The sequence below is a fragment of the Thunnus thynnus genome, chromosome 13, assembly GCF_963924715.1.
Source record: "Thunnus thynnus chromosome 13, fThuThy2.1, whole genome shotgun sequence".
NCBI lineage: Eukaryota > Metazoa > Chordata > Actinopteri > Scombriformes > Scombridae > Thunnus > Thunnus thynnus.
The window spans coordinates 1,243,083-1,260,821 of record NC_089529.1 but is presented as its reverse complement, the minus strand read 5'-3'; the positions used below and the strand labels follow the sequence as shown (position 1 = coordinate 1,260,821).

At 40.2% G+C, this 17,739-nt stretch overlaps 1 protein-coding gene across 3 annotated transcripts; it reads right to left on the bottom strand.

Annotated features, from left to right (window-relative positions):
• Window positions 1-277: 277 nt before the first annotated feature.
• On the bottom strand, window positions 278-16,280 carry LOC137195121 (RAC-beta serine/threonine-protein kinase-like). Of its 3 annotated transcripts, none has more exons than XM_067607204.1 (14): window positions 15,952-16,280; window positions 13,650-13,811; window positions 13,396-13,524; window positions 13,131-13,242; window positions 12,790-12,940; window positions 11,523-11,654; window positions 11,289-11,354; window positions 10,157-10,225; window positions 9,897-10,019; window positions 8,365-8,493; window positions 4,409-4,623; window positions 4,237-4,324; window positions 2,819-2,921; window positions 278-2,695 (listed from the first exon to the last, which is right to left on the bottom strand). In XM_067607204.1, exons 2-14 carry the CDS (start codon window positions 13,693-13,695, stop codon window positions 2,616-2,618), a joined length of 1,443 nt encoding a protein of 480 aa, XP_067463305.1. In that variant the 5' UTR covers window positions 13,696-13,811; window positions 15,952-16,280; the 3' UTR covers window positions 278-2,615. The 3 variants fall into 3 exon arrangements, with proteins under 3 accessions (XP_067463305.1, XP_067463306.1, XP_067463307.1); XM_067607205.1 differs by having other exon boundaries at window positions 13,650-13,808; XM_067607206.1 differs by lacking the exon at window positions 15,952-16,280 and adding an exon at window positions 15,295-15,438.
• Between the last annotated feature and the right edge of the window lie 1,459 nt (window positions 16,281-17,739).

Genomic DNA, 17,739 nt, shown 5'->3' with positions numbered 1-17,739 from the left:
CTAAAGGTTTGTAAGGCAACACCCAGCAGATCAACTTGTTTTTGTGATCTCCCTCACACTGTTCCAACACAGATGGGTGAAAAGTGTCACGGCAGAAACCTGCCCAACTGAGGGCGAGGAGGGCAGGACAAACAATACACTTACTGTCTCAAGGTTTGCCTACCACCACTTAAATATACTTACACTCTTAGATACATAAAGACCGAGTGTACAATCAGAGCTTCAGCACTCGATAGTGTAGAAGGATGAGAAGTATCAAGACACACAAACACTTGCATGTATTAAGACAGTTAAAAATGTGTATTGGATCATTGTCTTTCAGAATTACATTCATAGACAAATAGAAATGAATTGTTTGAATAGAATCATGTAACTGAAAAACACAAACATTTCTTTCAACCATTTCAATCCTTAATTTGAGACTCTCTGAAGGAGGTTCAGGGTACAGGAAGGATGAGGGAAATCAGCAAGACGAGAAGTAAAACCAGAGGAAAAACAAGACAAAAACAAAAATAACGGAAATTCTTTCAAAACAGCATGTGTGGTAGAAGGCTCTGTGAGCAACGGGAAGTTGAGCAGGTTGTCTGCACCGGCTCTTTATTACCAGTGACTCAACAGCGTAGCACCAATACAATGCTGGGTGCATTTTCATTTACAGTATATAACCCAGTATTGTAAATCTCACCGGTGCACCCCTCCTGGTTACCATTTAATGTTGTGCAGCCATTTATAACAGATGGGAACATTGAAAATAGTAAAAAGACATCCTTGCAAGTCACCATTGCACTCAAACACAAAATCTCACAATGGACCATGTTCATGATGTATGCAGCTCCCTGGATGTATTTTTCAGATATGTCCAATCAAATCTAATGGCACATTCAAGTGTGAGCAGCAGCAGTAGCAGTTTGGATGCACCGGTACATCAGAGGATTTACAAATAGATGACACATACAGAAAGGCCAAGGAGGAAATGAAAAGCTGTTAACTGTACAACTCTAAACAGGTTTCCATCAAGCAAAGTATATGATGATCTGTGGAAAGATTATTTTCCTAGTAAGGCTGAAGAGACACAATATAACAGATATCATTGAACTGAAAAATCTTATAAAAATGTGCATCAAATGCTATGAAAGGATGATGATCTTCTCTGAAAGTGCTATGTATTTTGGTGTAAGGGGGGAACTGGGTATCGTTAGAAATGTTTTAACACTATTATCAATACAATACCTGAGTTTCAGTCCTGATAGTAAAACAGTACTTTTTTAATACCCTACTTTGAGGGTTTCTCCTAATTTAACAAAAAAGTCAAAGTTCTTAAATGATAAATGTTGTCTAAACACACGCAGCGAAACAGCTGTGAACCAAATTGGGATTTAAATCAGGAACTGTCTCTTCAAAGAATAAGTGACGAGGACTATGACTCTGAGTAGACATTCCATGCCAACTTTCAGTATCTGACAGTTTTTGATACTCTGGGCTACTGACACCAATCCAGGAAGCTTTCAGTTACATCATGCACATAGTCCACCTGAGAAAAAATGAGGTCTGATTTAAATCACTAAGTGCTTATTGACCTTATTAAATCACATGGCCGGTGTGTATTTTGCTGATCAAGAAAGATCAAAATGTGTTAGAATTAAAAAAACCTTGTTTTAAAAAACAACATATACACCTCGTGCATTTAGGTATTCCCAATTCCCATTAATTGCTGTGTCACACTTGACAAATCTGTTAACAAAGATCACATTGTGAGATGAGCGCAAACTAATACACAAGTGATTTGTTTTCATTGCATACAGTTTAAAAAAAAAAAAGAAAAAAAAAAAAAGACACCTCCTGCTTCACTTTGTCAAAGCTTTTCACCACGGAGACACTTTGATCATGATGTGTTATCAATTCATCTGTTGTTCCTGATGCATAACCGGCAAGCGTTGTATAAAGACACAAAACCACATGCTCTCTCAGACTCATTCTGACTCAACTAATGACATTCAGTTTGGATTTGATGCCTCCATCTTCTCCCACCCCCTCCAAAAAAAAAAAAAAAATCTCTCACACTCACACACACAAACACACACACACACACACACAGACACGCAGACACACACACACACACATACACAGCCAGCCAACAAACTGCCACGCCTCTTCCTCCCTCATATATGAACCGGTCCATTACCAGTGGTAACAGCTGGTTCTGAAGAAGAGCACTTGGAAACATCATGAAGGAACTGTATGGCTTCTCACAAGACCGTATAAAGGAGAGCATTGGAAATAACCGGCGGTTTTACAGTCTGAAAAAGCAGCAACAGTTGTGTATAGGCCATCCGAAGGTGCTACAGACAGAGTCCTGATTGTGTTGTTGAGTTGTGCTGATGACTATGTGAGGTACTGAAGTCCAGTTTGATACAGTACAGCCAGTGTGGCCTGGCTTTGTCCGTAGTGTGGACGAGGGGGTTTCTATAGAACAACATGGCCGCCAGCCGAGGCACTTAGATCCTGCCGGGACATTCTGGTCGTTTTATAGCTGTTAAGGGATGTGGCCAAGGTGTTCATGCCTCGTGTGTTTTTCTGTATGTTTGTGTAAGTGTGTGTGTGTGGCGGAGATGCTATCACTCTCTTATGCTGGCAGAATAGGAGAACTGGGGGAAATGTGCTTGCTGTCCGGGGTCCTCACAGTCCAGACTGTTACCTGTAAGAGCAAAGAAGACAGGAGAAGAAGTCAGTCTGCACATTCCTGCCGAGAAATCAGAGCGTGATCATGGACAGCGGTGGATCCGGTCTGAAGGCTCCACCACAGTCAGAAAATACTTACACTTGTCTGGAGGAGTGAGCGTGATGGTCTGCGCTGTGAACTCCTCATCAAAGTACCGGGTGTCCGTCTCTGATGTGACTTGTGGTCTGAAGAGTGGGGTGAGCTGAGGTAGCAAGGAGAAAAGATTGGTATACTGGCCATTAAACTGGGAACATACTTAATTTGAACAACTCTTTGGTGTAGGTACGGGGCTGCATGCGCTTGCAGTGTTTACATACTGCCTGTGTGCTCTGTGTGTATCTGGAAGGTTAAAACTATATCCACAAGGGGACACATCAGGGCCGGATCATCCCTTGTCATCACTTTTTTTTTACGGTGTAAAAATTGCTACACTCAGGGTTAATTAAGTTCAACTGAATTTATATGAATATTTTTGTCTGCTACAGCTACACATCTGCTCTGTAAATCACTTGTCCTGTGTTATTCTTTGAGAAAAAAAAATTAAACCAAAAGAAAGAAATTGATATCTCATATCTTTTAGGTTTCATGATGGCGCCCCCTAGTTTTGCATTTATTTGATGGAATATCATTCCATTCTCTGTCTTTGTAGATAGAGATCTTGATACAGCCAATCAAATCTTTGGATAAAGCAGTAATGTCAGCGTTCTATCATCTGCAGATCAGACGGTCACACTGAGCCTGATAGCATCCTGCTACACAAACAAGAGCCACAGACTCTGAACAACAACCCACATTAGCTTTCCTGCTTGTCTCCTTATCTAACTTACAAACATGAACACACATCTTGTTCTGCAGTTTAGCTTGTTGAACAAGCCACCAAACAAACATTCAACAGGCTAACCACTAACATCAGTTAGCAGGCTAGATAGCTGATTAGCTGCAACACGTTTCAGCAAGTTTGTTTACTTTGTCTTCTGTTCCCTATGGTGTAACACTGACACTCTGGTAGTCTGCTAGCTGCTGTCAATCAAACAAGCTTTTATTTATTTTACTGCAAAAGAAGATGACTAAATGTGATGTCCGTTGGACTTTAATGTTGAGGTCTGTACAAGCTCTATTAAATTTGTCTTGAAAAATTCACCACTGCTGTTGTGTGTTCAGTCTGCTGGCTCCAAACAAGCTTCCTGAACATACGTAGTTAAAAGGAAGAAGTTTCCCTTGCTGCAGTAAGAAATCTGTTCAGAAGATTCTTTGTATAGGTTTTCATTAAATATGAAATAATGCCACAATCCGTTGACTCACAAAAAACCCCAATTACTACTTGCTTAATACTGATTGAGAATCAAGAAAACACCACAAACATGTCATATAATAGAGAGATGACTATGATCTGTTTTGTGCTTTTGTCTGAAATCACAGATGCAAAGGCCAACTAAGCAATAAGCCAGGACATCCTCTGTTTCTGTGACTAAAAAGCAAACCTCAGTTTCACTTCCTCTAACCTCCGAATGTCTCACCTTCTTCTGTACCACATCCTGCCAGTTGATGGTGATGAAAAATTTGTGACTCATTACTTCTTTGGCATCATTGGGACCGCCACCTAACCTGTCAGTCAGAACAGGACCGTGTAAGAATTAAGTTGATTTTGCATAAAACGAATGCACACATAGGATCCGTCGGTTCTAGTACCTTTGTTTGGGGTCCTTCTTGAGCAGGCCGGCCAGCAGGGACTTGGCCTCAGGCGACAGGTTCCTGGGAAAGCGGATCTCCTCCATGAGGATGAGCTCAAACAAACGCTCGTGGTCCTGGTTGTAGAAAGGCAGACGTCCGCACATCATCTCATACATGACTACGCCAAGACCCCACCAGTCCACCGCCCGACCATAGTCATTATCTTCTAGGACCTGAAGAAGAGCAGATGTTTGTCTCATGAACATTTTTCAACAATGGCAGAAAGAAGGGATTTCTATTTGGTACACTTCACTTAACTGCACACTTCTGACCTAAATTTATATTTCTTTCTTCAGTTTTGCATGATCCATGGTCTGCCTCAGGGCTGCTTGATTATGGCAAAAATCATAATCATGATTATTTTGGTCAATATTAAGGTCACGATTATTTAACACGATTACTCATTGACTCACGGAACAGAAATGCTTTCATTTTATTAAATCTATCAATCCACACACTACAAGACACGTGCAAGTGACGCGCATCTCACAGAGACCCCCTGTTATTAAAGCTCCCAGTCAATTTCTGTTGCATTTAGTGAAACGTAATTTGCACAGACAACTATTCAAAGCACACAAATATCCTGCTGTATATGTGTTTTGATCGGGCTCCCTGTCTTTCTGTGAGCTGCCTGTTTCACTACAGGCAGATTCCCCTCACTCGCTACGCTGGGCAGGGAAATAAAATGAATGGTAAATGGACAGTACTTGTATAGCGCCTTTCTAGTTTCTGACCATTCAAAGCGCTTTTACACTATGTGTCACATTCACCTACTCACACACACTCGTACACTGAATGCGTAAAGGGACTACCATGCAAGGTCCCAACCTACCCATCAGAGGGAACTAACCATTCACACACATTCAGCCATCAGGAGCAATTTGGGGTTCAGTATCTTGCCCAAGGACACTTTGACATGAAGACTGGAGGAGCCGGGAATCAAACCGCCAGTCTTCCGATTAGTGGACGACCCGCTCTACCTCCTGAGCAACAGCCGCCCCAATGAATCAATAAATGCAAACAGACGATTTTGTCCCCTGGAGAAAACTATTTTGGTTCAGTAAATTTCTGCTGTCAGTCAGCCTGATGAAGGCAGTTTGTCTGGCCGCTGTCCTCTCAGCTCCCGAGGAGCTGCAGCTGCCAGACAGCTGCTTCTGTGGACACAGACACTGAATGCAGGTTAGAGTTGGTGTGGATTAAACAGATTGTCTCGCTTACTATGTGCATTCTCATTGAGAGTGAGTTTGGGCTTTTAAAGAGGGGTGAAAGTGTATCGCTGTAAAGGAAAGGGGTGCGCTGGATTTATAACACAAGACAAAACAAGATCATCATTGCGAAACGGAATGCGGCACAATAATTGTTTTACCTTGATTATCTTGTTTTCATAATTGTTGGAAGCCAAAATTGTTATTGAAAATAAAAGTCAATTAATCACCCAGCCCTAGTCTGCCCCAATACCCACACTATGAAAATCACACGCTTCACAATGCTCACATTAGCCACATCTACATCAATCATTAACGTGCAATACAAGAGTGGGCTATGAAATAGTAATAGCTGGGCATTCCTAGTAAGTGCTAGGTAACCCTTACCTGAGTTCACCTCTTTACTGGACATTATCCTTCTAATTCTACATCGTGCATTCACACTCTACATATCATTTTTATCATTTCATGTAATATCCACCACTTTTTCTCCAGTGTTCATATTTATCAAGCATCTCAGAGAAAATTCTCAGTGTTGACACATATCTGGCCCTGCTTATAAGCCTAGTAATAAGTATTTTATCATATTATTGTAGAGAAGGCACACTCAGATTTTTTTGTAAATTGTAGTGCTAGATTTAAATAATCTGAGGTCATCTAAGATGAAATTTAATTTGTGTGTCATCTTTATTTCCAGCCTGTGCACAAATAGCTAGTGGCTCTCTTCTGATTTAATAGATGTATCTAGATCAGTCTTCTAAATGTGTTGACTATATTCTGGAAACAACTGATTTGGACTTGGAACTGCTACCCTACATCTGTCTGACCACTTCTTTATTCGATTCACGATCGCCTTACCAGGACATCCTCATGTTCTTCCATGAATGGTCTTCTGCCGCAACATCCGGTCCCTCACACTGACTCAACTTTCCAATGAGGTCTTGGCTAACACTCCTCCTCATAATGAATTTTCCTCACTCCCAGTCAATGAGGCTACAGACTCACTCTGTTCCTCACTAGCCACTTCTCTTAACAATCTCTGCCCTCTAACATCCAAACTTGCTCACATCACCTCCCCTACTCCATGGCTCATTGAAATCATCCGAGAGCAAAAGGTGGAACTCAGAGCCCACTGACTTCAGTGACTATCAGGGTCTCCTTGCATCATTCTCATTAAGACCACTTACTATCAGAACGAGATCTGTGGTGCCACAGACATGCAGAAAATGTTTTCTGCTTTTAACTCACTCCTCAATCCATCTCCTCCTCCGCCCTCCACTCTGCTCTCTGCAAACAAGTTCGCCTCATTTTTTACTGACAAGGTTTCTGCCATCGGTAACCAGTTCCCTGAGCCTGACCAAGTCAGTCTGCAGCTGCCAGCTAACAGGGCCACATTGTCCTCATTCTCCCCTGTGACTGAGGAAGTCTCCAAACTTCTGCTGGACCCTTGTCCCACTACCTGTCCACTGGACCCAATACCATCCAACCTTCTACAGACCATTTCCCCCGCACTTAACTGCACTAAGGTTCACATGGCCTCAATCGCTCGGTTGCCCTGTACTAGATCAGGAAGATCAGACCCTACCTGTCTGAGCATGCAGCACAACTCCTCGTACAGACTCTCGTAATATCACGCATTGACTACTGCAACTCCTCATTGGCAGGCGTCCTCGCATGTACGTTCAAACCTCTGCAGATGATCCAGAACGTGGAGGTGGAACAAAACAGCACATGTCACCTCGCTGTTGATATCCCTCCACTGGCTCCCAGTTGCTGCCCGCATCAAATTCAAAACCCTGACACTTGCTTACAAAACAGCAACTGAAACGGCTCCGGCCTACTTGAACTCCCTCATTCCCTCCCGCTCACTACGCTCTGCAAATGAAAGGCACCTGGTGAAACAAGTTACCAAACTCTGTTCAATCTGCAGAGTCCCTCTCAATCTTTAAGAAAGACTAAAGACTCAGCTCTTTCGCGAACACCTCTGCACTTGATGGACTGAAGGTAGAGAAAAAACAAAAATACAAAATACGCTCTCTATGTGTTGCCTTTGTGCGTAGCCTGTGGGCATCTACATACTACTGCATTCAAACTTAGCTTTAAGGCACTTACTGGTGTTGTTCTCTCCTGACTAGATCCCTGCTTGAGTTGTATCAGCTCTCAGATGTACATCGCTTTGGATAAAAGCGTCTGCTAAATGATATTGTAAATTCTAAACTGTAATCGTAAACGACAGAATCATATTTATCTCATTTTACTGTTGTGTAGTAAAACTGTGATGCTATTTACTTTCAAATGATAGTTTCTGCTTGCAGAAAGCAGAATTAGGAAGTTTCATACATAACCCTGAAGTCCTACTCTGAGGGAGTATCTTCAACTTAACTTGCAGTGTGATTCCTTGGAGTGATGCTGTTAACTATGCAATTAACCTTAGATGATGCATGTCAAATCTTACATATATAGTACATGTATGCATCAGTTCACATGTACCACTTTGTATCTCACACACACACAAAAATGTGAGAATACTAAGCTCAGCAATGACAACTGTCTAGAATGTGTTAGTAATGTATTCATATTTACAGCTTAACCGTGGCAGCAGCAGATGGTGGTAGTAAATATATGTAGTGGAGACATGAAGTGTGTGTGTGTGGAAATGTGTGACTGCTTGTGTACAGGTCATGTGCCAGGTTAGTGTCACTGCCTTACCTCAGGTGCCAGATATTCAGGAGTTCCACAGAAGGTTTTCATCGTAGCATCAGGAGTAATGCCCTCCTTACAAAGGCCAAAATCAGTGATTTTAATATGGCCATCTTTGTCCAGCATCAGATTCTCCAGCTGAAAAGGTCAAATAACATACACAACTGATCTGAGTTTGATGGATATAACGGCAGATGCTAAGATTAGCATTTAGTAGGTTTTCATCAAATGGTCATGATGGATCTGAAGACATTTGATTGGGTTGGTTTACTATTAAATCTATGGCTTACCATCCATTCTCTGTATTATATGTCAACATATCAGCCCAGAAAATACTGATTCAACTCACTTTTAGTCCGCCTGCCCCTTCACTGCTTACTTACAGTGGTCAAAGATGACTTTGTTCCCCTTACAAAACCTTTATGTGAATGGAAACAACTTCCGCTTGGTAATGTTTAAACACTGTACTTTCAACAGTTATTATAGGTTACTTCTTAAGAGTTATTATTCAACTATATATGAGGCAACAAAGGAGAATTATGCATTACGCTGCTGGCTATTGTGAAGGTTATATCAGGAAAAGGACCAAATCTGGCTATACAATGTGCAACTGACGTCCCCTTTCAGACTTAAAATTCAATGGAGCATTTCCCCTCAGCAGCACATGCTGATTCCAGCAGAAAGTAGAAATAAAAATGTTTCTGGAAGTTATTTCACGTATTTCCATTCTCCTTGCTTCTTTGTCCCCGGCTTAATTTTTATATGTTACTATCCTCATCCCCTGGATTAATACTGGGTACTTAACACTTAATTACATGTACAGTTCATGCCAAAGTTTGGGCACCCCTTGACAAATAATATATACTGTTGATTTTTTCTTAATTGAAAAGATGTCAACTCAGCCTCTCTAACAAGCTGATTAAGTTCTGAGACCTTTTCAAAATAATCTGAGACTCTTGAGGTGCCAAAACTTTTGCTTATGACACAATGATGTTTTTATTTATGTTCAATTAATGACATGAAAAGTAACTGTGCATTCATTTCCCCATATCCTAGAGAGGCTGTGTTTACATCTTTTCAAATAAAAAAATCGCCAAAATATGTTATTTGTCAAGGCAGGCCCAAACTTTTGCATACAACTGTAATTCACATGTGAAATAAGAATAGTTTTCATAAGGTTCACTAAGCTGTGCTATTTCATGCAACGAATATCATAATATTAAAAAAATATATAACCGGCCATTATCTGTGATGTTCATTGATTTTTAGGATTACTTTTCAACTACATTTCACTTAAATACAGGCCTCAAAAAAGGAAAATAAAATAAAATTTTCAGATAATTTCAAGAAATTTCACTTCAAAAAAGTGATAAAGAGCTGCTGCTATTAAATGCTTCTCAATGCTTAAATTCTCTTTAATTGAAAATGTCTTTAATAAACTGATAAAATCCAAATGCGCTCCTAATTACCCATGGAGTCATGATATAAAGCCTTTAAGGATATTGTATATTTCAAAACTGATAGATATTACAAGTATTCACCTTCAGATCACGGTACACAACGTCACGTGAATGGAGGTACTCGAGCGCTGACACAATCTCGGCGCCGTAGAAGCGCGCCCGGTCTTCTGTGAATACTCGTTCCCGTGACAGGTGGAAGAAGAGCTGAAAGAGGCAAGAGCAGATGGACTCAGACACTTACCCGTTGAAGAAGATCACAAGAGTGTTCACAGCAAGCTGTTGATACCAAGTGACATTAGTGTTTCTCCATGTGACTGTGACGCGTGTCTGTGAGGTCTCACCTCGCCTCCGTTGGCGTATTCCATTACAAAACACAGCCGATCGTGGGTTTGGAAGGCATATTTCAGTGTCTGCAGGAGGAGGATAGTCACATTAGAGAAGGAAAAAAAAATACGTTTCAGGGTGCGTGCAGGTGGTGAATCACTCCATGCATTACTGTAAATCCTTACCATCAGGTCAAATCATGTGTATCAGAAGAGGCACATGGTGAGGAGTGAGAGGTGTCCTTTTAAGGTCATCTAATCCAACTTATTCAACGGTTCTATTTCAATGGTCTGTCAATGTAATTTTAGTGCAACATAAAGAACTAACAGTGATTTCGACAGCTTTTCCAAACTGATGAATGATTTCCAGCTGTGAAACCTGCATTGTGTTACTTATTTCAGATATTTATTATCAGAACTGAATACTGGCAGCTTCCATTTAAGACTAACAACGAAAAGTTTAGTTTTAATTCCTTAATTCTTCCAAAATGTTCAATTGTGATTGTTTGTATTATTTCAGTTAACTGTTTCTGGATAAGGATGGGTCAAGTTCAGTAGGTCAGTTACTGAGGCACAGCAGATTTGAGCTAAAAGCTAACCTTAGCATGCTAACACACTCACAATGACAATACTAACATGCTGAAGTTTAGCAGGTGTGATCACCAACATTTGCTACTTAGCACTAAACAAAGTACAGTTGAGGCTGATGATCATTTTACACCTGATGATGGAGCTAAATGAAAAGTAAAGGATCATCAAAGCTATTACAATTCATCCTGAGGTGATCGTTAATGTATGTACAAAATTTCATGGCAATCCATCATTGAGTTGCTGAGATATGTCAGTCTGGACCAAAGTTGTGGAATGACAGACATTTTTATCCCTAGAGCCACAGTATCCTGATAGCCTGGCAAAGCAATACACTATTCATGCGGAGAAGTAGTGACAGTGGTTACACAAGTGAATGGTGAAATCATCCAATAGGAAATCAGCACTGACAGTTTTTAGACTGACCTGAGGACCACTTGACTCATGAAAAAGAAAAATCTCAAGAGAGCGCTGGCTGCTCTTCTCTGCCACAGCGCTGCTTTTACCAGCAGTGCTCCTGCAGAGCTCTACCATCAAGTGGGTCATTTGTAAATGTACTCACTGTGAGGAAGGGATGCTTTGTGTTTTGTAACACTCTGCTCTCTGTAACTGTGTGGGCCACCTCATCCTGCCGACAAACACATTATTGTCAGAAACACTGAAAACACAGTATGAAATGTAAAGCTTTACTGTATGGGGACAGATGCACAGCCAGAACAGTCAGAGCACAAGCATGTCGCTGATACATAGCTAAAACCAACTGTATACACACACAGACAGGGCACTTCTTACTTACCTTGGCTATGATGACCTCTTTACGCAGTATTTTCATGGCATAATGTACTCCAGTGGACTTCTCTTTGACTAGAATCACCTTCCCAAACGTCCCCTTGCCAAGCAGCTTGAGGTACTCAAAGTCACTCATTGTCTGTAAAGTACAAGGCCAAGGTGTGAGGATTCATCAGAGATAGGGATTTTAACTAATTTTGTAAAAACAACAAAAAATAAAAAGGATAAGTCTCAAAGAAGAAATCTTCAGACAGAGATGAGCTTTTCTTTCCAAGTCATGGTACCTTCACTGCCTTAAGAAAAATTCTGCTTGAGGTTCACTCAAGTTGTTAAAATATCTATTCAGCTTAATCGGTACAAACTGCTTTAAAAACTAATGCAAGATGTTAGCCCCTCTCAGACATGCACCCCTTACCCCTTTATCGTCACCTGTAATGGAATGTTTTCTTTAGTCCATCTGCACATGACTGTACATCCCATTTTAGTCATTAGCCACTTTGCATTACATTCCTTGGCATCAAATATCACGTCAAATATTTTTTGCAATGATCTGTCGAATATCAAACACTTGTGACAAAGATATGTAATGGCAGCAGGATATTTTACAGTTTAACAATAAACTTTATTGTCCAAAATGACATCACCGCACCGAAACAGTAAACTTCACTGGGAATTTAATAATTATAAGTAACTGTGAATTAAAAAAAAAAAAATACAAATGCAGTGCAACAGGTATTTCTATATTGCAATTTTAGGCCTTGGTTATGCTAATAATAATAAAGGTGCATCTACTCATTACAGGTGGTGTTCATCAAAAATGAGCAGTTTATGATAAGTTTCTGCAGTTAAGAGAATCTGACTTGGCACACTCAAGCAAAGCTCACAGACAGGTTTAGGAGAAGAAAAGAAATAGTTTTTGCATGAGGCTCATTGCCTGGCCGACGCTAGACTGGACAAGTGGACAATGAAGGGCCCATTAAAACCAAAACATTTCAATTCAGTTTTTTTTAATATAATGTAAAACCGTCTGCATGAGGACGGCATCTCTGGGTCTGCAGGCAGAGTGTACTCATGATCTACTCTAAAGGAACAAATGTAAACAGAATATATAATGGCAAGAATGTCACTGTGCCCTTGATAGTGCCCCTCAAAAATCAATACTGCCTCCTTGTTTGTGTTTTCAAACGCTCTCACAAGGGAAAAGAAAGATTCCTTTGGATCAGATCAGACTAGGGCCCTGTACCATCTATGTCCATAACAACCGATCCTCTTACCACTTTGCTGCCACTCTTGGACATTGCCACCTCCATCTCCTCAAGACTGCTCTCGCTGGGTGAGCCGAACACATCCATCGGTTCCTCCTCCTCCTGTTCCCGCATCTTAAGACTATTTGCCACAGATTGGATCGCCCGCATCCACTCCTCTCTGAGAGACAAAAAAAATCCCAGAAATTGTCAGGGGTCACATCATCTTTTAGGCCTCAAACAAATGCACTAAGTTTAAGAGACCCTGTTACACGCAAAAGCCACTGAATGTCATTTGGGCACCATAGTTTGACACAAGCCTTGTGAAAAAATATAAGGTTACTCGATATAATATTTTACAATATTCTAACCTCTCCTCATTGCTGTCTACGTGAAAGGTGCGTTCAATGACAGTGGTCCACTGTAGGCAACGAATGACAAATGTGTTGGGCCGGGGTCTTTCAGTCTTCATTAACTGGCATTCTGTGGAAAACACAAATGAGATTAATGTTTACAGGAAGCTGCTGAAGAATGAACCACTGTGTGACCTGTATGAAACTCAAAACATCCAACTGATGGTTTTGGAGAGTAGAAAGGAATGGTTTGGAGTTATTTCTCTCCATCTGGCGGACTGACCTGCCACTGAGAAGTTGTTGAGTGGTGGTGAAGTCTGGTCATTTAAATCAGGCTTCTCCTTGTAGCCGATGAAAGAACCGTCACTCTTCAGGATGAAATACCTGGGCCTCCATGTCTTGATATATTCACCTGGGTCAGACAAAGAGATTCCATTTGAGTACATGCTGTCAACAAGAACATCACTGACATTCTAAAAAATTGAGCCAAAATAAAACATGTTATGAAACCTTTAACACCTTACTGATCTTCCATACCTCTTTTGTGGAGCCAGCCCTCTCTGACTACGTTAACTTCATTCATTGTGAGTGATGTGTTTCAGAGAGGGTGAGGAACAGGAGCTCGGGGAAGGGAACAGTGGATTTCTCTCTTGACCCGATCAAGTCTCAGACACAGTTATCAAATCTGAACAGCACCTGCTGAATGAAACAAGAAGTACAAAGGACATAGGACTATATTCAAATAGTTTCAACAAAGAAACAGAAAGAAACAATCCTTTATTTCCACACCTATGATCAATAGTTGGAAAATTAAAGTTCAATTTAACAGTTAAGAATCCTTTAAATTGAAATACAGGACGAAATTTATAACTGATGTAAAAATATTGCAAAAACACAATATCAGGATGGCTGGTCTGATTTCAAAGAAGCACTATATCTGTAAGACCTCTAAAAACCAGCAGTACTCTGCACCTATTAAAGCCTTAAGTTTTACATTATGTAATTCAGTAGGCTACTTCTGAAGACTTTCATAATCTACACACAACCCTACGAAGTGAAGTCACAGGAGAAAGCTAATGATGTTAAAACAGTATAACAGTACGTAGGGCTACAACTAAGTATAGTTTTCATGATCATATCAATTACTAAATTAATTAATTTGTCTATTACATGTCCAAAAAATTGTGAAAAATGTCCATCACAAGTTCTGAAAGCCCAACGTGACGTCTTGAAAATGTTTTGCCCAAGCAACTGTGCACACCCCTAGATATGTAATAATTTAATTCATAATATAGAAAATAGAAGCAGTAAATCTTTACATTTGACGGGCTGGAACCAGAGAGTATTTACTTATTTCTTGTGTGATTAAACAACTGTAACGACTTATCGTGCCAGTTAATTTACTGTCAGACTTTTGATATGTATTAACTGTGTGATTCTGTTAATGTGCCTGTAGGTGACAAGCTGCTAACTTTCTCCAAGAAATAAGTATGCCATGTTTTAGCACTTCATGAGCCTAAATGTTACAGAGATCACACCTGGACTAGAAGTCTTACAGGTTCAATTACCAAATTCTTCATAGAGATGTAAAGATCTGAAATGATAAAAATGAACACGGCAGGAATACAAAACACCCAAATTAAATATTTATTAATTTACCCAATATTTTCAAAAACTGGTTTTAGTTGGTTATGGTGAAATATCTAATGGGGTGGCAATTAGTGTTAGAAGTCTGAAGTAGGTGTCTACAGACGAAACATTTCACCCTCCTCTACTCATGAAATATTCACAATTATAAAAATGAGATACTGGGCACATTTATTATTTATTTTGCCGCACATTTAGTTTCGGTATGTAGAAAACACATTGTAACGTCAAAGTAAGTTAGTTCAGAATTCAACATTTGGCATCGGCTAATAATCCTATCAAGTTCCATTTGGTATATTACCTGTATGTGGAACTGAGGAGAAAAAACTCTCCAAAAACTATAGAACATTACCACATTTGATATGATTCCGTTACTTTTACATAGTTTGAAGTTTGTGTGGCCGGCTACAGGGGCAGAGGTGCTACAATTAAAACTAACGTTAATAAGTGTGTGCTTCTCAAGTAAGTTAGCGTTAAAGAAAGAAAAAGACTGATTTTCAGATATTAGCAGTATTAGTTGGACATTCAGACTTACCAGTCAAATCACAGTGTAACAGCTATTCTTATCTCGTTGTTGTTGTTGGCTGTTAGCTCGGCTGCCATTTAACGTTAGCTCACCTAAACGCTGACAGAGGCTAGCTATATGCTAGCTAAATGCTAACAGAGACACATTTGCTTTCAACAAAACCATTTGCTAAAAAAATTCAAGAATCTTGTATCTGGTTAATAACCAAGCCAACATTTGACAATGAACATATATTTACTGTGCACCTGAACCTCAAATACACACACTAATTTCAGATACATGTCATCCCAGTTACAAGTAACAGCTCTACTGGTTAAAGCTTGCTGACAGTAAACTAGTTAGTTGGATGAAGATCTATCATCACAATATCGTGTATTAAGGTTTTAGAGCCAAAAACATACTTAAACTTTCCCTACGCTATTTTTATTAGTTAAATGCTGCACTATAATGTCACCAGCTGATGCTTGAGCTCCCCTAAACTGGAAATGTTAGTTTATTGTTAGTAAACAGTTACATTAGCGATCATATGCCTTGTAGTGAGCCTTGCTAATAGCGAGGTAATCAAACAACTCTTAATTCATCTAGCTATGAGTTACAGATTCCTTAACGAATCTCGTAATCCGATATATTTTACATTATATGATATAACAACAAAATTTAACGCACATTACTACTTTCTCCCACGTTGCTCTCGTTTCAGTGCAGTTATGACAGGCTGGATCCAGAGCAGGCCATCCACCCAGGAAAACACCATGGACTCTCTTCTTCTTGGAATTAGATAGAAGGTCGCTGCTCTCTGGATACACAGCGCCAACCGCAGGCGGGACGGCGCCACCTCATCTCAAATGAGTGTGATGGCTGTGCAGCAGCGAGGCACATTGCTGTTCATCCTGGGGTGCTTTTCATTACACTAACGTGTCACCTCGCCTCCCTTACTCGCGTCTCTTCCTCGTGTCTCAGCTCCTCCAAGCGAGGATGTGAAGAGAGATGCGGGGATGGAGGAATTTAATCCACCAAACAGGACGTCCTCGCTAACTCCAGCGTCATTTTGAGGAGACGGCAACTACTCATGACGCACAGCACCTCAACTGTCAAATATGTAGAAGTCAGCTTTCAGTATGTAGGCTAGAACTTACTAAGTAACAGTTTAAACTCTAAAGTTTAAACTTGAAATTCATTCATACAATTAATTAACACTTTACACTCTTACTTAATTTCTACACAGTTATAGCTGGAAGGAAAACACCTGATAACTGCTCAAATTTTTATCATTTGATTATAGATCTGGCTGTGACAGAGTAAGACGCAAATAGACAATTTAAAGCCATTAATTACTGAAAGAACAGAGCCGACATAAAGGAGCAATATAAACAGCTGTAGCCTGTAGAATATGTCCAAATAAAATGTTGCTTATTTAATTTGTGAAAGTCTGACAACTTTGTCATGCTCAGGATGATTTTATAAGAGAGCGTCATATTTTCCTGAAGGAGCTGAGACACACTGAGACGGAGAAGAAGAAAGTAGAAGACTTTTGGCTTATGAGGAAAACAATAAACTTACAAGAGTATTTTCGATTGATTCATGATTCAGTAATTTTCATTTTATTAATAAGTATGATAAGCTGCGGTTGGTGCTTTCATTCCTGTTCCACAGGTAGTTTAACTATCATCTGTATTACAACAACAGCCTGACTGTTTACTGTCCCGTCAGATCAGCTGACCAATCAGTAAACACATTGGATCAAAGGGGCGTGTTGCCGCCCGTTAAAAAAAACAAAACAAAACAAAACAAAAAAACTTCCGCGTAGGATTCACCTGTGGCTCCTCACCCTCAACTCCTCCAGGAGCCTCCTCTCTCCTCGCTCCGCGTCTCCTCTAGGTGCATTTCAGGGATTGGAGTATTTTCCATGATGGCAGAGGGAGATCGGTTTCCGAGGAGAGGGGACGCGAGGAGGCGTAATGTAAAGCACCGCTGGTGTAATGCACTGCAGCTGAACGTGTAAGCCTCTTTGATACAGCTTTGCTTTTCAACAAAATGTTGTACACAAAGAGCTGTATCGACCTGTAGTTCTCTAACTTTGATTTATTTGATTAGTTTATTTTCTACTTACCTGTATCCTGTTCCTACTTAACTCAGTGGACTCTGTTTATGGGTTTATGAGATACTATAACACTTACATTTCCTCCCTGGAGATCAGTAAAGTTTGACCATATCATGCTTAACAGCTCTTCCTTTCTCCACTACCATAATGTATTTGAAAGAGGCTACCAATATTTTTTACAAGAAGCAGGTGTATTTTGCAAAAGGCAGGGTGTTATTTGCAGATTTTCTTACTCCATTAGTGTTTTCACACCGTTTCAAAGGCAAACGCACTAGAATATTCCACTAAATTTCACTCCATAAAAAATTGTTCTATCTACTTCTCATAGCCTACGTCACCTGGCTGTTACAAAT